Raw genomic sequence first — 23,104 nt, forward strand, 5'->3', positions numbered from 1 at the left:
ACTTTCAAATAATTCATAAGACACAGACGATTCTTCTGTAAACGACATGCGCATCTGGCTTATTATCTTATAAACTATAATCCTTGACCAGTTTTACAGAAACAAAACTAAAAAATCATCCTATATTTTGCGTCATATAGTATCAAATACAGAATATATCTATACCAATAAAAGATAGGGTGTGACTGCCATTGAGAGAGCTATCAAATATTGACGTAAATTTAAACAACTAAAGGTCATCTTACGGTCTTCAAAAATGAGCAAAATCCATTTCGTATAGTAAGCAATAGATGTAAAACAATTAAATCGAGATAACTTAACGCTATTATGTTATGTTATGCACACTACAATATTTGAAAAACAATAAAATGATAGACAGCAACAAAGACAACCACTGAACTACATGCTCATGACTTTTGACAGGCGCACACAGAATGTAGTGGGGTTGAAAGAGAACAACCCTTTGCCTTATCTGGAAAATGGTATAACAGCACAACAAACGCTCAAGAATGTGTTCATTTGTATGTTAAGGCTTTAAGTGGAATTCGGAATTTTTAGTGTCAGTTATTGTATTTGTTGTATTATTAATTTTTTATTGGGAGACATTTTTTTTATATTTACATGTATAAGACGGATTATCACACGAGATTTCAACTAAATAAATATCTTAATACTTTAAATAATTGTAGTCAAACTATAAGAAATGAAGGGTTACAAAAATTACTTTATTATAACCCTGTCCTTGCAATCGAACATTCTTGTTTTCCAATGAAAATTAGGTCACTTTAATAAAGAATTTTATTTTGATTTTTAGTGGTTTAGTGGATTCTCATACACAGTTAAAAATAGTCTCGGGAAAAGTCCGATTTCGAAACAAAAAAGGATGACAAATGAATAAACAATAAACAATCTCACAAGTTATGGCTTTATGGCTACAGTAAAATCGTTCTAGGAAATAACGTATCGAAGAATTTCGCAGTTACAGAAAATAAACTCAAATTACTTTATTATGTTGATATGCAAGAAAAAATCTACACTTTATTCTTTCTTATTCGCCGCCTGAATTTTCAATAAATCTTATTCTGCAACATAACGAAACTATATATAAATAGATATACGCGACCTAGTGCAATTTCCATATTTGACATTGCAAATCAATATTTCAATCCATCTGATCATTGAATATTTGTGCATAAGTTAAACAACTTGACCACCAATCATTACATTGTATTACCTCTCTGTAGATATGAACACAACTACTGTCTCGAGATTTAAAAACTGTGACAACCTATGGTTGTAAGTTTAAAATTGGTGGGAAGGTATTCTTTATAGACGCTACAGTAGCTTGGTATATTTCATTTCAACTCCGCTTTTTGGCAAAAAAACAACCTTGACCAGATGTTTATTAATGACATTGTACCTTTTAGACTTAAGTCGATTAGTATTCATCACATCCACATGAAATTACATTCAACACCTCATCCGAAACATTATTCTTTGTACCATTTATATATTAGAACATTTTTGTTTGCTATAATATTTTCGATGTCTGTTCGACTCATTAGTTTTGAGTCTCCCTTTTGTATCATGCACCTCTTTTTTTTAAATTCCTTTTCAAATTAATACGACCTTAAAACCAATATATCGGATATTCGCCATCACATATTTCTTAAACTTTTCTGAATTGGAGAAGATATAAGCGAGAAATTTTTCTTTCTTAAATGTTTCCATGCATAATCTTCTTATTTTCATATATGATATATAGAAATGTCAAAATAGGAGTACAGCAGTCAACATTGTGTTATTATCTTAATCACTATAAAACAAACAACTATCTCAACAAAGACAAAATGGCATATAGACAAAGCCTATAAGAAATATTTAAAGACAAGAATACAAAAAATGACCAGAGAACAATAACACATTGGCAGGATATATACGTATCGAGTATCAATTCTAGTCCTATAGGTTGCACTTCTGTGAATATAGACAATGCAATTTCCCATAGGAACTCCTTTTACGGCTAAAACTTTGACATTTTCACTATGAGGCATAGAAATCATATCTGGGAACCATTACGTAAACAAAACAAAATTTCTATGAATATTATATATCTCCCCAAAAGGGGCGTGGTTTGTGAAACAGCTGTATTTATAAAGTGCAATCTATACTTACATTTATTCAAATAGAAAAATCTTTAAAACACTTTTTCTCACAACAATACTTATTTATCGGAATCAAAGTCTAAAAGAAATCATTGCATATGCTCTAACTTTTCTTTTACAGCACATTTAATACCCCCACCCCTGTTTTAATTTTTAAAGAATTTGTAAACAAGACTTCAATTATTGTCAGCTTACCGTATGTGCATGTTTTCTGGCATAAAATGCCTAAAACAAATATGAAACTATTCTGATAACAAATTGACAACATTTTAGAATACTATAAATGTAAAGTTTAGTAGTCAATAATTCCAACATGCAAGATTATATAAATTATCCATTCCTGCCTCTGTCTCCAGTCGATATCTAACTTTATGCCAATGTATCTATAAAAGTTCGCAATTTCTGCCTCAAATGGTCAGTTTAGAAATCTTTTCACTGTATGATCTAGGAGTGAAAGATCTAAGAATCCAATGCTATCTTGCAAAGTTGATCATATGTGGATTTGTTTATTCAACTGCGCATACAAATCAAACACAGACACATGAGTCAAACACCTAGATACAACCAGTATACACTTCACACATTCAAAGACCACATACTTAAAACGTTTCATGTTGTGTGGTATGCCATTAACAAATACAAAATTGACAATATCCTGTAGATTGTAACTACTAAATTTACATCACTAATTCCTGTACAGCTGAAACAAGAAGATTGATGAAAACGAGATACAGACTGTAAAACAAGATAAAACCAAGTCTGGAAATGACAACCCGAGAAACAAATATAAGCAAATTAAACATCAGGTACAAAAAACAACTCAAACAATCCATAACATCCTGTAGTCCCTGTGACACGGTTTTCGAAAAATAGATCAAGTGAAACTCAGTTTTTGCAATTTATAGATGATGTCACTAAAATATTGAAATTGCAAAACAAACTGTTTTTGTTTTACATCAATGACATAAACGTTGGCTTAAATTCCAGCATATGCCTATTTATAAACAACACAATTACTTATCTGGTAATAAAATCTAACAGTGATTGCGAAACCCTTCAAAACGATACACTAGGTATTTGGGAACACACATGGATAATGGCTTTCATCCTGACAAGTTAAATGTTCTTTCCATCTGCCGAAATATAAATCCATTCGTATACACTCATTACACATTCTTGAACATGTTGAAAAGGAAAAATACATAGGCGTGACAATTCAGTCAGACCTAAAATGACACAGTCACATAAACATCTGTAATAAAGCTAACAGCACACTAAGTTTTCTTAGAAGGAATCTTAACATCAATTCCACCTCCGTAAAGCAACAGGCATATAAATCTTTAGTCAGACCATCACTATAATATGCCTGTACAATCTTTGACCCTTATTTTACTGAGGATATATACAAACTAGAAAAAGTACAAAGAATAGTTGTTAGATTTGTCAATAACCGACACAGAACCACCTAGCACACAGACAAACAGACGCACGCCTTGTCATGTTTTTATGACATTTCATATCAACTCATTGCAATCACAAAAAAGACAGACTAATACAACCGCTCATACAGTCCCAGAACATGCACACATTCTCATACCAAATTTCATGCTGCAGAAAACAAATACGTCAACTATCATGCTCCAACGTACGATTTAAAACTGGAATTGTGATGAGCAACTCTGTAGAGTCGTTAAAATCAGCTGTCTCAACATACACATACCGTCATTAAATTTATCATGTGTAAATCGTTTTATTGTAATGCAAAAAACGGAATAAAAATGTGCTCTGTGTAAATATATTATGTTTGCACTAAGCCATGCGTAGTACAAGTAGCATAATCTTCAACGTGTTGAAGGCGGTCAATACAAAGTAGAAGGTCCATTAAAGGCAGTATAGCAACACGTACATGTATACACCAATGTGCAATCTCCAATGAACGACGGGTTATTTTCTTTAATTTAAAGATTTTGATATTACGACCTGAACGTATTATGCTTTGAAATTTTGTTGTACTGTTCTTTTTAGCATATTTTGAGTATGTATATTCTGAATATGACTTACGTTTTATCTATCCACAGGGCGATTAACACATTTTATGAAGGTTTCATTTATACTTTTATACAATTTGTTCGTTTTTAGATACTTCTTTTTTATGTATGTGTGTGTCATTATATTTTATGCCAAACAAATCAGTATTTTTATATTTATATTGTATGATAAAATATCCTGTATATGTTGCTCTACCTCATGTACATGTATTATGTTTATAATTTAATTCAATTTAAATTAATCTAAGAGTTATGAAAACCTCTTTCAAATTATTCTGGCATACTTCATGAAATACAAAAAATGTTAAACTTTACTTTTTTCATGCTTATAGCTTTACATTTTTTCTTTTTCCTCAGAAGAAGTTCCAACTCAAATCACAGAAAACAATTCTTCTTCTTTTGAAATGACTGTGGCAATGAACAAGACATCACAAAATACAGGTACGATAACAAATTATTCTCAATAGAAAAAAAAAACATATGATGTATTTAAGAATTACATTCAAACATCAAAACATCAGATCATCAATTCCTTTAGGTAAGCTAATTACAAAAAGTTTGATAAAAAGAGTAACGTATGAGAGACAAAAACTGAAAAGGCCTAAAGAGAACAGCCAAATTTGGCTGAGGTTAAGTTTGCATGAGAATGTGGTAGTGATAAAATTTGTGTACTGGAAATATGAGGACAAAAAAGTATTATAAGAAATATTGCAACAACCGAAGGACTGGCTATTTGGCGGATGATATCCTCGGGGAACTGTCCGACAGCGGTACCGATCCAAAAGTAGTAAAAAACACCACACAGTCAGAAACAAATTAGTAAATACTATGGCCGGCACACCCATACATAATCACCAGACAGACATGGTAATCAGTCTCGAAAAAAAAACAAACATAGTAAATGTATTAGTTAAAATTAGGGTTTGGACTAATTCTAGCTTTCATCAACTACGTGTTCTCTTTGATCGGTAGTTTGTTTCTAATGGTATTATGGTTAGTAATGGTTTGGTGAGTCAAATAATTTCCAACTTATGTTTACAATTTATTCTTTTATACAACTGTTATAGTTGATACGATTTTCCAGGGTTTGCATTTCTTATCATGATTGCTTGATAGAGGTATGCTGCTCACAATGAAGCTATGAAACCAAGAGTTCCGAGTGGTTAAGTTGAAGTCATCTCTTCAAAATTTTACGGACGCCATCACGAATTGGTTGACCGTAATGGAATATCTGTTTCACAGATGACGACGCATATGTTCCAATTGTCTTAACCACAATACCGTCCTCTTATCCGCAAATGCGACCTGCCAAATTAGACTTATCAACGGGTTTGTACTTACATGAGCAACACGACAGGTGTCACATGTGGAGCAGGATCTGATTACTCTTCCGGAGCACCTGTGATCATTCCGTTTAGTTTTCTATGTTGGTTTTTGTATACTGTTGTTTGTCTTTTTGGTCGTGTTTCGTATTTTGCCATGGTATTGTCAGAATGTTTTTGGGTTATAAGTTGCATATCCCCTTGGTATCTTTCGCCTCTCCTTTTTAGGTTAAGGACACGATTGAGCGATCGAAAACATGTTAACCACGCCATATCCTTCATGTGATTGTCGCAAGTTAAAAGTCTGTTATCCAGTGGTTGTCCATTGTTGCTAACTGCCATAATCATAATTTCTTTATCATTTTAGCATTAACTTCGGTTAATTTTGCAATATTCATATCTTTTTTGTTTCAGTGGACGTACAAACAGGAAATGAAAGCACAAAGAATGAGACTTTTTCATTGTTTTCTCCCAATGTAGAAGACACTGTGACAATAAACACGATGTCGCCAGGTAATGATAGCATTATATGAATTTTGTTTGGGAAGTATTTAATGTATACACATTCTTAATTCGTTAATCTGTCACTTAATATTTCTACCATAGAGTCATCGAGTATCACTAACTCGGTGCTTTTGTACTAGCATGGTAATATTTTCTTTTTGAAATTTTCAGTTGAAAAATATGTTAAATTCTAAGTACATCCTTTTCTTTAGCTGTTTGTTGTGTCCTTTCTGGTGTTTTTTTGGGTTTATTGCTCTTCAACTTTGTCTACTTCCAGATTTCGTGTTGCTCAGTCTTTAGTTTTTCTATTTTGTGTTTTGTGTACCATTGTTTGTATGCTGGGTTTTTTCTTTTTTAGCCATGGCGTTGTCAGTTTTATTCGACTTAAGAAATTGAATGTCCCTTTGGTATCTTTCGCCTCTCATTTCGAAATGCGCACATGTGCCTGAAATTAAATTCGACATCTTCTAATTTCGTATTACAATTCTGTCTGTGATATTATTGAATGTCAGAACAGCACCGTGAATGATATTTTGACTTTCATTCAGAGTCGCGTTTGTAGCTAAGTATACATAATATGTGTTTTGAGAAGTTACTTTTATTAGATACGTTGATGTTTTGATTGTGTATTCAACGGTCATCAGTGATCAGGCATGCTGTTTCATCGTACTTTTGAGAAATGGTATTTTTTACCGATTAACATATTTACCTGACTAGTTTTTGGAGTATTGTTTCGTGTTAATCTGTTGAATTAAAATTAAATGTTAAATATATTCCGTTATTGGGCTTTTTAGAATCACTGTGCACGAAATTAAATTCGTAATTTGTGTTATGTTTATGTAATATTGTATTTTTTCTGCTTTAGCAATGGTATTACAATCATAAACTACAGCAGTTCAAATCATATTGTTACGCCCCGCTGTAGTAAGAGAGGTGTTAATATAATGGAATTTGATGCGACTGTCATACAAGTGAGAGGTTTAGCTAGCTATAAAACCAGGTTAAATCAACCATTTTCTACATAAGAAAATGCCTGTACCAAGTCAGGAATATGACAGTTGTTATCCATTCGTTTGATGTGTTTGAGTTTTTGATTTTGCCATTTGATTGGGGACTTTCCTTTTTTTAATTTTCTTCGCAGTTCAGTATTTTTGTGATTTAACTTTTTACCATGCATAATAACGCCATAGGGATAAACATAATGTAGACATCAGTAAAGAGTGCTGTTACTACGCATACACACATCATAAAAATACACACCATGCATCATTCAGTAAAGAGTATTGTTTCTGTTCATACACACACCTTAGAGATACACAACATGCTGTCAAACACCAGTAAGTCACCATCAAGTAAAGAGTGTTGGTACCACGCATGGACACACAATAGAGATACACATCATGCAGTCAAACACCAGTAAGTCACCACCAAGTAAAGAGTGTTGGTACTATTCATAGACACACAATAGAGATACACATCATGCCGTCAAACACCAGTAAGTCACCACCAAGTAAAGGGTGTTGGTACTATTCATAGACACACCATAGAGATACACATCATGCCGTCAAACACCAGTAAATCACCACCAAGTAAAGAGTGTTGGTACTACGCATAGACACACCGTAGAGATACACATCATGCCGTCAAACACCAGTAAGTCACCACCAAGTAAAAAGGGTGTTGGTACCACGCATAGACACACCATAGAGATACACACAATATGTCGTCAAACACCAGCAAATCACCAGCAAGTACAAAGAGTGTTGGTACCATGCATAAACCCACCATAGAGATACACAACATGCCGTAAAACACCAGTAAGTCACCACCAAGTAAAGAGTGTTGGAGTCACGAATAGACACACCATTGAGATACACATCATGCCGTTAAACATTTGTAAGTCACCACCAAGTAAAGAGTGTTGGTATCACGCATAGACACACCATAGAGATACACATCATGCCGTCAAACACCAGTAAGTCACCACCAAGAGTGTTGGTACCACGCATAGACACACCATAGAGATACACATCATGCCGTCAATCACCAGTAAGTCACCATCAAGTAAAGAGTGTTGGTACCACGCAAAGACACACCATAGAGATACACATCACGCCGACAAACACAAGTAAGTCACCACCGAGTAAAGAGTGTTGGTACTATTCATAGACACACCATAAAGATACACATCATGCCGTCAAAAACCAGTAAGTCACCATAAAGTAAAGAGTGTTGGTACAAAATGTACCACGCATAGACACACAATAGAGATACACATCATGCAATCATATACAAGTAAGTCACCACCAAGTAAAGAGTGTTGGTACCACGCATAGACACACCATAGAGATACACATCATGCAGTCAAACACCAGTAAGTCACCAACAAGTAAATAGTGTTGGTACTATTTATAGACACACCATAGAGATACACATCATGCGGTCAAACACCAGTAAGTCACCACCACGTAAAGAGTGTTGGTATTACACATTTACACACCATAGAGATACACATCATGCAGTCAAACACCAGTAAGTCACCACCAAGTAAAGAGTGTTGGTACCACGCATAGACACACCATGGAGATACACATCATGCCGTGAAACACCAGTAAGTCACCACCAAGTAAAGAGTGTTGGTACCACGCATAGACAAACTATAGAGATACACATCGTGCAGTTAAACACCAGTAAGTTACCACCAAGAAAAGGGTATTGGAACCACGCATAGACACACAATAGAGATACACATCACGCAGTTAAACACCAGTAAGTCACCACCAAGAAAAGAGTGTTGGTACCACGCATAGACACACAATAGAGATACACATCATGCAGTTAAACACCAGTAAGTCACCACCAAGAAAAGAGTGTTGGTACCACGCATAGACACACCACAGAGATACACATAATGCTGTCAAACACCAGTAAGTCACCACCAAGTAAAGAGTGTTGGTACCACGCATAGACACACCATAAAGATACACAGCATGCAGTTAAACACCAGTAAGTCACCACCAGGTAAAGAGTGTTAGAATAGAGATACACATCATGCCGTCAAACATCAGTAAGTCACCTCCAAGTAAAGAGTGTTGGAACCACGCATAGACACACCATTGAGATACACATCATGCCGTCAATCACCAGTAAGTCACCATCAAGTAAAGAGTGTTGGTACCACGCATAGACACACAATAGAGATACACTTTATGCAATCAAATACCAGTAAGTCACCACCAAGTAAAGAGTGTTGGTACCACGCATAGACACACCATAGAGATACACATTATGCAGTCAAACACCAGTAAGTCACCACCAAGTAAAGAGTGTTGGTACCACACATTTACACACCATAGAGATACACATCATGCAGTCAAACACCAGTAAGTCACCAACAAGTAAAGAGTGTTGGTACCACGCATAGACACACCATGGAGATACACATCATGCCGTCAAACACCAGTAAGTCACCACCAACTAAAGAGTGTTGGTACCACGCATAGACACACTATAGATATACACATCGTGCAGTTAAACACCAGTAAGTTACCACCAAGAAAAGGGTATTGGAACCACGCATAGACACACAATAGAGATATACATCATGCAGTTAAACACCAGTAAGTCACAACCAAGAAAAGAGTGTTGGTACCACGCATAGACACACAATAGAGATACACATCATGCAGTTAAACACCAGTAAGTCACCACCAAGAAAAGAGTGTTGGTACCACGCATAGACACACCAGAGAGATACACATAATGCCGTCAAACACCAGTAAGTCACCAACAAGTAAAGAGTGTTGGTACCACGCATAGACACACCATTGAGATACACAGCATGCAGTTAAACACCAGTAAGTCACCACCAGGCAAAGAGTGTTAGAATAGAGATACACATCATGCCGTCAAACACCAGTAAATCACCACCAAGTAAAAAGTGTTGGAACCACGCATAGACACACCATTGAGATACACATCATGCCGTCAATCACTAGTAAGTCACCATCAAGTAAAGAGTGTTGGTACCACGCATAGACACACCATAGAGATACACATCACGCCGTCAAACACCAGTAAGTCACCACCAAGTAAAGAGTGTTGGTACCACGCATATACACACCATAGAGATACACATCACGCCGTCAAACACAAGTAAGTCACCACCGAGTAAAGAGTGTTGGTACTATTCATAGACACACCATAGAGATACACATCATGCCGTCAAAAACCAGTAAGTCACCACCAAGTAAAGAGTGTTGGTACCACGCATAGACACACCATAGAGATACACATCATGCCGTCAATAACAAGTAAGTCACCATCAAGTAAAGAGTGTTGGTACCACGCATAGACACACCATAGAGATACACATCACGCCGTCAAACACCAGTAAGTCACCACCAAGTAAAGAGTGTTGGTACCACGCATAGACACATCATAGAGATACACATCATGCCGTCAATCACCAGTAAGTCACCACCAAGTAAAGAGTGTTGGAGTCACGCATAGACACACCATGGAGATACACATCATGCCGTTTAACATTTAAAAGTCACCACCAAGTAAAGAGTGTTGGTATCACGCATAGACACACCATAGAGATACACACCATGCATCATTCAGTAAAGAGTATTGTTTCTGTTCATACACACACCTTAGAGATACACAACATGCTGTCAATCACCAGTAAGTCACCATCAAGTAAAGAGTGTTGGTACCACGCATGGACACACAATAGAGATACACATCATGCAGTCAAACACCAGTAAGTCACCACCAAGTAAAGAGTGTTGGTACTATTCATACACACACAATAGAGATACACATCATGCCGTCAAACACCAGTAAGTCACCACCAAGTAAAAAGGGTGTTGGTACCACGCATAGACACACCATAGAGATACACACAATATGTCGTCAAACACCAGCAAATCACCAGCAAGTACAAAGAGTGTTGGTACCATGCATAAACCCACCATAGAGATACACAACATGCCGTAAAACACCAGTAAGTCACCACCAAGTAAAGAGTGTTGGAGTCACGAATAGACACACCATTGAGATACACATCATGCCGTTAAACATTTGTAAGTCACCACCAAGTAAAGAGTGTTGGTATCACGCATAGACACACCATAGAGATACACATCATGCCGTCAAACACCAGTAAGTCACCACCAAGAGTGTTGGTACCACGCATAGACACACCATAGAGATACACATCATGCCGTCAATCACCAGTAAGTCACCATCAAGTAAAGAGTGTTGGTACCACGCAAAGACACACCATAGAGATACACATCACGCCGACAAACACAAGTAAGTCACCACCGAGTAAAGAGTGTTGGTACTATTCATAGACACACCATAAAGATACACATCATGCCGTCAAAAACCAGTAAGTCACCATAAAGTAAAGAGTGTTGGTACAAAATGTACCACGCATAGACACACAATAGAGATACACATCATGCAATCAAATACAAGTAAGTCACCACCAAGTAAAGAGTGTTGGTACCACGCATAGACACACCATAGAGATACACATCATGCAGTCAAACACCAGTCAGTCACCAACAAGTAAATAGTGTTGGTACTATTTATAGACACACCATAGAGATACACATCATGCGGTCAAACACAAGTAAGTCACCACCACGTAAAGAGTGTTGGTACCACACATTTACACACCATAGAGATACACATCATGCAGTCAAACACCAGTAAGTCACCACCAAGTAAAGAGTGTTGGTACCACGCATAGACACACCATGGAGATACACATCATGCCGTGAAACACCAGTAAGTCACCACCAAGTAAAGAGTGTTGGTACCACGCATAGACAAACTATAGAGATACACATCGTGCAGTTAAACACCAGTAAGTTACCACCAAGAAAAGGGTATTGGAACCACGCATAGACACACAATAGAGATACACATCACGCAGTTAAACACCAGTAAGTCACCACCAAGAAAAGAGTGTTGGTACCACGCATAGACACACAATAGAGATACACATCATGCAGTTAAACACCAGTAAGTCACCACCAAGAAAAGAGTGTTGGTACCACGCATAGACACACCACAGAGATACACATAATGCTGTCAAACACCAGTAAGTCACCACCAAGTAAAGAGTGTTGGTACCACGCATAGACACACCATAAAGATACACAGCATGCAGTTAAACACCAGTAAGTCACCACCAGGTAAAGAGTGTTAGAATAGAGATACACATCATGCCGTCAAACACCAGTAAGTCACCACCAAGTAAAGAGTGTTGGAACCACGCATAGACACACCATTGAGATACACATCATGCCGTCAATCACCAGTAAGTCACCATCAAGTAAAGAGTGTTGGTACCACGCATAGACACACAATAGAGATACACTTTATGCAATCAAATACCAGTAAGTCACCACCAAGTAAAGAGTGTTGGTACCACGCATAGACACACCATAGAGATACACATTATGCAGTCAAACACCAGTAAGTCACCACCAAGTAAAGAGTGTTGGTACCACACATTTACACACCATAGAGATACACATCATGCAGTCAAACACCAGTAAGTCACCAACAAGTAAAGAGTGTTGGTACCACGCATAGACACACCATGGAGATACACATCATGCCGTCAAACACCAGTAAGTCACCACCAACTAAAGAGTGTTGGTACCACGCATAGACACACTATAGATATACACATCGTGCAGTTAAACACCAGTAAGTTACCACCAAGAAAAGGGTATTGGAACCACGCATAGACACACAATAGAGATATACATCATGCAGTTAAACACCAGTAAGTCACCACCAGGTAAAGAGTGTTAGAATAGAGATACACATCATGCCGTCAAACACCAGTAAGTCACCACCAAGTAAAGAGTGTTGGAACCACACATAGACACACCATAGAGATACACATCATGCAGTTAAACACCAGTAAGTCACCACCAAGCAAAGAGTGTTGGTACCAGTAAGTCACCAACTTGTAAACTGGCGCTACAACAAAATTTAATCAAACAGACAATGCCCAGAAAATGGCGGTATAACTATTTCAGTGCATCGATGAGTTAACATCTATGTTCATTCTTAAACATTTTTTTAAATATGTTTATTCTGAATAAACTCGGGATGGTTAAATCATCGTATATACAGTTCGCCTTTTATATAAGACGACATTCCTCTTACCTCGTGTGTGTGTTTGTGTTTTGTCAAAAATATTTTTTTGGTAGGGACGACACGGAAGGTTATGAGAAGAAATGAAAGCAAAGAAAAACATTCTTTTTCATTGGTTTCTCCACAAATGAATGAAACTATAAATTTGAACATGACATTGTCAGGAAAAGGTATGATAAAATAATGGTTACTGTTATTATGAAATAGGTCTTGTTTTGATTATTCGGATTACATCTAAACATCAGGTACACACATTTTGGTGGTGAAGTCTATAGCATAATTTACCCGTTTGTAAGCTTGCAACGAATTTAATATACCACAAATAATGGTTGCACATTCCGTAACGGTACGTGCAGACTTATCAGTATTGATAGATATTCTGCCTTTTCATGTTAGGGTCAATATTGACAATTAAATTCAGTTAGGCGATAATGATATCAGTTTCTCTGCAAATGTATGGTAGCTCTTACCGAAACTGAGACATTTATTCATGTATGTTTTTTTTTTCAGGTGGGCAATTGCAATTCATTCCTGTAAAATCCCGTAACAGTGAAAAGTAATGAATAATGTAACTTTCAGAACATTTCCTCCATAAATCTGTTCACTTTATAAAAACAAAACTATTTCTACGGTTTGTTTTTTAAGTTCAAATCTACATATTTATTTTCATATCACATAAGCTCGATACCACAGCTTTTCTAGCTCAAGTATATCAATTTTTTTAAATTAAAGTATCAACAATAAGTGTATGGCGGTCTAATCTTTTCCACATTTATAAAGTTGAGATCCTCATCTCCAGGTCTATTAGGGATTTTGAGTCATACACATTGCCGAAAATATTCTACGAAATGTTATACCAATCTGAAATAAATTAAGCTCATATTTTAAAGCGACCATGCTTATTACTGTTCAATATCTCTTTTAAAGGAAAAAGAAAGCACAAACACCATATGTTACCAACTCACATTCTAAAAAGTAACTGTTAATTTTTATAGCTGACTTTGCCATTCATATAGCTGCATTATTATATTAACTTCAAAGAAATCATACTTTTTCCTTGATAAGTTTTGAAAAAAACATAAAAGACAACACCAGATTTAAGGAATGTTTTACTCTAAATGTTTTCTTTCCTTTCAAAGGAAACATCGATATGATTCTATTACGGTACAGATCATCAACGGACTTTTCTTATTTATTTTTTTTTAATAACCATTTTAGGGTACTTTTAATGAACTGGTAACCAAGCATATCATCGTGTTATTAATGCTTAGCAACCAATCAAGATTAAAAAAATATCAGTAGTGTTGCATCATGTACAGCTATATCTAAAAAGCTTATAATGATTTTTAATTTTAATTTATATGTTTTGGAGTTTAGTATGACATCCATTTTCACTGAACTAGTACACATTTATGTTTAGGGGCAACCCCAAGCCCGCCTCCAGGTGCGGGATTTTCTCGCTGTGTTGAAGACCCATTGGTGGTATTCGGCTGTTTCATGCTCTTTGGTCGGGTTGTTGTCTCTTTGACACATACCCCATTTCCATTCTCAGTTTTATAAAAATTTTACCGATACAAGTACCATCCGCATGACCTTAACATAAATTCCTTATTCAACACCAAATATGACACCTTAAACCACCATAAAATATGTCTGCTTACCTCGTTTAACAGAAAACGCGTTCAAATTGTATTTCAAGGAAAGTTATGATAAGATGTAACACAAAATGACAAATGTTGTACTACGGTCATATTACATGTTGACAAGGAAAAATACCTAGGCGTGACAAATCAGTCAGACATAAAATGGTACAATCTCATAAACAACATCTGTAATAAGGCTAACAGTACACTAGCTTTTCTCAGAAGGAATCTTAAAATCAAGTCCAAACTCCGTAAAGGAACTGGCATTTACATTTTTAGTCAGACCATCACTATAATATGCCTGTTCAGTATGGGACCCTTACTTTACTGATGATATAAACAAAATAGAAAGAGTACACAGAAAGACTGCTAGATTTGTCACTAACCGACACAGAAACACATCAAGTATTATTGACATGATAAATCACCTAAAATAAAGAGACCTTGCACACAGAAGAACAGACGCATGCCTTGTCATGTTTTATAAAATATCATATCAACTCATTGCAATCACAAAAAAAGACAGACCAATGCAACCGCTCAGATAGTCCCGGAACATGCACACACGTGCACTCTCATACAAAATGCAGAAAACAAATACGTCAATAATCATTTTTCAACGTACGTACGGTAAAAATCTGGAACAGCCTTTATCTGGGCATTGTGATGAGCGATTCTCTACAGTCGTTCAAAAACAGTTGTCTCGACCTACACCTACAGTCAATAAATTTATCATGTGTAATAGTTTTATCCTAATTTAAAAAAAAATGTGCACTATGTAAAAATGTTCGAAGGCCGTACTTTTACCTATAATTGTTTACTTTTAACACATTGTGACTTGGATGGAGAGATGTCTTATTTGCACTCATACCACATCTTCTTATTAATATTTATAGAATTAAGTTTGCTAATAATTCAAAAATTATTAAATTTTAATGTATATATACGTTTGCAATAAGCCATGCGTAGTACAAGTGACATAAACATCAACGTGTTGAAGGCGGTCAATTCAAAGAAGACGGTCCATTAAAGGCAATGTAACCACACATATACACCAATGTGTCTTCAGCAATGAACGACGTGCTATTTTCTTCGGTTCAAAGATTTTGATATCACGACCTAAACGTATTCCGATTTAAACTTTTGTTGTACTTTTGCATTTTTATCCCCTTTCTTTTTAGCATATTTTGAGTATGTATATTTTGAATAAAACTTACGTTTCATCTATCCACAGGGTGATTAACACATTTTATGAAGGTTTCATTTATACTTTATACAATTTGTTCGTTTTTAGATACTTCTTTTTTATGTATGTGTGTGTCATTATATTTTATGCCAAAAAAATCAGTATTTTTATATTTATATTATATGTCAAAATATCCTGTATATGTTGTTCTTCCTCATGTACATGTATTTTGTTTATATTTATAATTTAATTTAATTTAAATTAATCTAAGAGTTATGAGAACCTCTTTCAAATTATTCTGGCATACTTCATGAAATAAAAAATGTTAAACTTTACTTTTTTCATGCTTATAGCTTTACATTTTTATTATAAATTTTCTTTTTCCTCAGAAGAAGTTCAGAATCAAATCACAGAAAACAATCCGTCTTCTTTTGAAATGACTGTGGAATTGAACAAGACATCTCAAAATACAGGTACGATAACAAATTATTCTAAATAGAAAAAACATATGATGTATTCAAGATAAGAATTACATTCAAACATCACAACATCAGATCATCAATTCCTTTAGGTACGCTAATTACAACAAGTTTGGAAAAAAGAGTAACGTTTGAGAGACAAAAACTGAAAGTGCCAAACGAGAACAGTCAAATCTGGCTGAGGTTACCATTCATGAGAATGTGGTAATGATAAAATATGTGTACTAGAAATATGAGGACAAAAAAAAGTATTATAAGAAATATTGCAACAACCTTAGGACTGGCTATTTGGCGGAAAGTATTCTCGGGGAAATGTCCGCCAGCGGTACCGATCCAAAAGTAGTAAAAAACACAAACACCACACAGTCAGAACAAAATTAGTAAATAATATGGCCGCCACACCCATACATAATCAACAGACAGACATGGTAATCAGTCTGAAAAAAAACATAGTAAATGTATTAGTTAAAATTGGGGTTTGAACTTTGTCTAGTTTTCATCAACTACGTGTTCTCTTTGATCGGTAGTTTGTTTCTCATTGTATTATGGTTAGTAATGGTTTGGTGAGTCAAACAATTTCCAACTGATATTTACAATTTATTCTTCTATACAACTGTTATAGTTGATACGATATTCTGGGGTTTGCATTTCTTATCATGATTTGCTTGATAGAGGTTTGCTGCTCACAAGGAAGCTTTTAAACTAAGAGTTCCGAGTATGAAATTGAAATCATCCCTTCGAAATTGTACGGACGCCATCACGATTGGTTGACCGTAATGGAACATCTGTTTCACAGATGACGACGCATATGTTCCAATTGTCGTAACCAAAATACCGTCCTCTTATCCGCGAATGCCACCTACCGAATTAGACTGATCACCGGGTTTGTAATTACATGAGCATCACGACGGGTGTCACATGTGAAGCAGGATCTGATTACTCTTCCGGAGCACCTGTGATCAACTCCGTTTAGTTTTCTATGTTGGTTTTTGTATATTGTTGTTTGTCTTTTTGATCGTGTTTCGTTTTTTGCCATGGTATTGTCAGAATGTTTTTGAGTTATAAGTTGCATATCCCCTTGGTATCCTTCGCCTCTTCCTTAAAGGTTAAGGACACGATTGAGCGATCGAAAACATGTTAACCACGCCATATCCTTCATGTCGTACAAAGAGGAAATAAAGGCACAAAGTTTGAGTCTTTTTCACTGTTTTCTCCCAATGTAGAAGACACTGTGACAATAAACACGATGCCGCCAGGTAATGCTAGCGTGATATGAATTTTGTTCGGGAAGTATTTAATGGATACACATTCTAAATTCGTTATCTTGTCACTTAATATTTCTACCATAGAGTCACCAAGTATCACTAATTCGGTGCTTTTGTACTAGCATTGTAATATTTTCTTTTTGAAATTTTCAGTTGAAAAATATATTTAAGCCTAAGTACATCCTTTTCTTTAGCTGTTTTTTGTATCCTTACTGGTGTTGTTTTTGGTTTATTGCTCTTCAACTTCGCCTACTTTCAGATTTACTATATTCGGTTTCGAGCCCAACCTGATCAGAAATTAATTTTCACCCCCAGATTTTGGTGGGGTTCGTGTTACTCATTCTTTAGTTTATCTATGTTGTGTTTTGTGTACTATTGTTTGTCTATTGGTCTTTTTCTTTTTTAGCCATGGCGTTGTCAGTTTATTTTCGACTTAAGAGTTTGAATGTCCCTTTGCTATCTTTCGCCTCTCTTTTCGAAATGCGCACATGTGCCTGAAATTTAATTCCATATCTTCTAATTTCGTATTACAATACTGTCTGTGATAATATTGAATGTCAGAACAGCATCGTGTATGATATTTTGACTTTCATTCAGAGTCGCGTTTGTAGCTAAGTATACATAATATGTGTTTGAGAGGTTACTATGATTAGATACGTTGATGTTTTGATTGTGTATTCAACAGTCTTCAGTGATCAGGCATGCTGTTTCATTGTATTTTTGAGAAATTGTATTTTTTACCGATTAACATATTTACCTGACCAGTTTTTGGAGTATTTTTTCGTGTTAATTTGTTGAATTAACCTTCAACGGTAAATATATTCCGTTCTTGGGCTTTCTAGAATCACTGTGCACGAAATTAAATTCGTAATTTGTGTTATGTTCATGTAATACTGTATTTTTTCTGCTTTAGCAATAAGTCATTACAACCATTGACCACAGCAGTTCAAATCATATGTTTACGCCCAAATAGAGTCAAATTTAAAGGTTAACATGCGGCCTTATTTCGTTTGTGCTTTCGGCACCAGTCACGTTATTTTTTTTTAAACCTTTGTTTCAAATTCAAATCGAACATCTCGATATTTTACTGCCTTTTTGTATTATAGTTAGTCATCAGGTCGTATTCAAGTATTAATATTTACGGAAATCAGGTCGGCACTAAAAACAACCCAAACCTAATGTGTTGATACAGTTATAATGGTCATCAATGCATACTAATCTTAATAGCACTTCCTTAACCTTCCTTGCTATCCAACAACTTTGCATTGACCGTTCAAAAAGGATTTTTTATTAGAAATATAATGTGTTTTTAAACGGAATATACACGTGTAGTTGTTGACATTTTTGCTATTTGAATTTAATTTAAAAAATTCGGTATTGGATCTTGGCAAAACTCAAAAGATGAGTATGTTTAAATGCGTTAACGTCTAACATGTTTAGCAATAAAGATTGCAGTAAATGGAATGAAATGGATAGGGACATATGTAATCTCTGTATATAGCACTTTATTGCATATTTGATATCATGTATTATTATCTGTTTAGGGTACCCTTAATCAAAAGATTTAAATGTCCTTGAGGGAAAAGAAAACTTGGGTGAAATTGGTGTAAAAATAAGAAGATGTGGTATGAACGCCAATAAGACCACTCTCCTCTAGAGACAAAATGACAAAGACGTTAACAACTAAAGGTCACTACACAGTCCTCAACAATGAGCAAAACCCATACCGTATAGTCAGCTGTAAAAATAAAACCCGAAATGACAAATGTAATACAATTCAAACGAGAAAACTAATGGCCTGATTTATGTACAAAACAACGAACAAAAACAAATATGATATACAGCAACAAACGACAACCACTTAACAACATGCGAGACTCTTGACTTGGGACAGGCACATACCCTCTCTGATGTTCACATTATTGTAATTCCTTGACGATCGGTAAAAACACGGTATATAACCCTTTACTTTAAAATCTAATATTCTATAATATTATATTTGTAGTGTACTCCGGTTCAAAAGAGTTAAACAGCACCAAAGATGAACAATTCTCAGGTGATTTTGGTATGTTTAATCTCGTTTATTTTTTTATATTAGTATGTTAAATCTCGTTTAATTTTTGATAATGGTATGTTAAATCTCGTTTATTTTTTATATTGGTATGTAAAATCTCGTTTGCTTTCATTTGTTTCACTAAGTCTAAGTCATTTCTTCAGAAAATCCCGTTTTATAACCTTTAAACGTCTTCAGAGATTTTTTCGGACCAACACATTGTATCCGGAATCTCTAACGATGCCATAATGTATTCATGGAACAATATCATTTGTCCCGACGTTATCACGACTAGCTTCTAGAAAACACAAATTGATTATTAGATTAACATTTGGTAAGTTTTTTATAATATAAAGAAATTGAGCATGCCCCTTGGCTGCTCTCACTCGTAAAATGCCTTATTTTTGTGACTCTTACTTATATTTTTCGTTATTATATTTCCATTTTCTATATCATTCTGCACTGCATTTCAAAAAGTGACGTATATCGGTTTTATGACGCCGTAAAAGACGTAAAACAAACGAAGTCTGATGAGGAGATTTCATTGACGTTATCAAGCTTTGTCCAGCGATATCGAGTTTTACACGGAGATTTCATTGACGTTATAAAGTTTTGGCCGACGATATCAAGTGTGACATGGAGATATCATTGACGTTATAAAGCTTTGGCCGACGATATCGAGTGTTACACGGAGATATCATTGACTTTATAAAGCTTTGGTCGACGATATCAAGTATGACACGGAATCATGATTGACGTTATAAAGATTTGGCTGACGATATCAAGTCTGACACGGAGATATCATTGACGTGAAGCTTTGATCGACGACATCAAGTGTGACACGGAGATATCATTGACGTAATAAAGCTGTGGCTGACAATATCAAGTGTCACACGGAGATATCCTTGACGTAATAAAGCTTTGACCGACGATATCAAGTCTGACACGGAGATATCGTTGGCGTTATAAAGCTTTGTCCGACGATATTATATTCTTTTTGGTTCGAACGCTGTGCTCACTTGCCAATATGGCTTTATATTGTGACTCATTGTTAATATTTTAACAACATCTACATCTGATATTGTATACATATAAAAAAAGAGATGTGGCATTATAGAGACGCTTTTTCTCTCTATATACGAAAAAATTGTATGCATCAAGTTGATTATCGTGTAATGGTTCCTGCTGTTGATATCGTTACAAAAAGCGTAAATTCAACATAACATATACTTAATCTTTATGGTAATCCTTACTACATTCGAATTTAGGTGTGCTGCTGCGAACTTTGTCCGCAATTTTGTGGGCGTAATGGGATAATATTTGTTATAGGAATATGAAATCTTAATCAAAGTAAATCGTTTGTAAAAAAATATAATTATTATCATTATAGAATCCTCAGGATCAAAAAAGTTAAATATTACTGTCAAAGAAAAATATTTTGAGGATATTGGCATGTTTGGTGAGATTAGTTGAAATATTTAAAAAGTATTTTTTCCTCTGCAAAAGCAAATATTTTACTGCATTTTGAAATACTAAAAGTAAAATCCATTTAAAGGCAAAAAGGTAAAATAACAAAGATACCAAACTCCAAGGGAAATTCAAAACGGAAAGTTCTTTATAAATTGGCAAAATCAAAAGCTCAAACACATCTAACGTATGGAAAACAACTGTCATATTCCTGACTTGGTACAGGCATTTTCTTATGTAGAAAATTGTGAATAAAACCAGGTTTTATAGCTAGCTTAGCCTCTCACTTGTATGACAGTCGCATATAATTTCATTATATTGACAACAATGTGTGAGCAAGACAAACAGATATAATAGGTTAAAATGTAAAAAATTGGGGTACAGCAGTCAACATTGTAATATTATTTTAATCACTATAAAAACAAATAACTGTTCCAACAAAGAAACACAAAATGGCATATAGACAAAGTACATAAGCAAAACTGAAAGACAAGAACTCAAAATTGACCATAGCACAATGGCGGGATGTATAAGTACCGATCCACGTCATAAGTATAAAATAAAAAATGGATAAACAGTAAAGTTAAAAATATACAAGGACAACAAAGGGGAACTTTAACACGCAAACAAATGTAAACGTATCAGAGCATAACACAAAAAAATCAATAATGCTATCTTCGCCTAAAAATAGATGCAATCTTAGTTTTAGTACAATTATATAATTTTATACTGGATATTCAATTCATGCAAATTTCAAAGCACTGGTTAGGATGCGTATACTTCCTGCGGGTACTTTTAGTCCTCCAGCCGCGGTACAGAGTGGGACAGTAAAACCACTTATGATACTTATGCCCGTGTGCACGACACGTATTTCTAGAAAAATCGTCAGGTACGCTGATACAAAAAAGTAACGTTTGAGAGACAATATCTAAAAGGTCCTAAAAAGAACAGTTAAATCCGGCTGAAGTTGACTTTGCATGATAAGGTGAGAGTATAATTGTAAATTTGTGTACTGGAAATGTATAGACAAAAATGTCTTATTTGTATATTGCCAGAACCGAAGCTATTAAGTGGATGGTATCCTCTGGGAGGTGTCCACCAGAGATACCGATCTAGTTGTACTAAAAAAAGGGCCACATTTTCATTGTTCAGTTGTTGTGCAGTATGCGTACAAACAGACAGAGAGGCACGCATTGTCTAGTTGATATCAGTGTAACCATGCGTACAAATATCGACATAAGGACAGGAAGTAGACACTATGCAGCAAAGACTATTGCAACAATGCTCAAAAACACAAATTAAACAGATACCACTCGATTAATATCGGCGCAAACATATCTTCACCTACAAAAAGAGGCGGAAGCTACAAAAGGGACATTCAAAACTCAGAAGTCGAAGAGAAACTGACAACCCCATGGAAAAAACGAAAAACGACGAAAAGACAAACAACAGTCAACACTACATAAAAACTAAAAAAAAACTGAGCAACACGAATACCGCCCAAAAAGTTAACCTGGGGTGATCTCAGTTGTTCAGGAAGGGCAAGCAGATCCTTTTCCACATATGGCACCCATCGTGTTGCTAAAAGTAAGTAGAAATTTTAGTTATAAGTCTCTGGAATGTCGTATCATGGATATATAGTCCATATGTAGGCGCTGCTGGAATATAACTACATAGAAATGGAAATTCCCAATTGTGAAGCTGAAATCATCCCTTTTGTCGTACAGTTTTGTTCTCACCTGACCGTCATTGTCTGTTTCTTCTACATGTAGGTATTATAT

The 23,104-nt window shown here is 35.3% G+C and overlaps 1 protein-coding gene across 1 annotated transcript in view; it reads left to right on the plus strand.

Moving 5' to 3' along the window:
- LOC127726993 (uncharacterized) overlaps nt 1-23,104 on the plus strand; it is a 153,110-nt gene that overhangs the window by 126,014 nt on the left and 3,992 nt on the right. The window contains exons 20-24 of the mRNA XM_052234364.1: nt 4,571-4,654; nt 5,950-6,048; nt 16,449-16,532; nt 19,809-19,868; nt 21,247-21,315. Coding sequence (XP_052090324.1) covers nt 4,571-4,654; nt 5,950-6,048; nt 16,449-16,532; nt 19,809-19,868; nt 21,247-21,315 — 396 coding nt within the window. The remainder of the gene's footprint in view (nt 1-4,570; nt 4,655-5,949; nt 6,049-16,448; nt 16,533-19,808; nt 19,869-21,246; nt 21,316-23,104) is intronic.

Source organism: Mytilus californianus, unplaced genomic scaffold, assembly GCF_021869535.1.
Source record: "Mytilus californianus isolate M0D057914Y unplaced genomic scaffold, xbMytCali1.0.p SCAF_19, whole genome shotgun sequence".
Taxonomy (NCBI): Eukaryota; Metazoa; Mollusca; class Bivalvia; order Mytilida; family Mytilidae; genus Mytilus; species Mytilus californianus.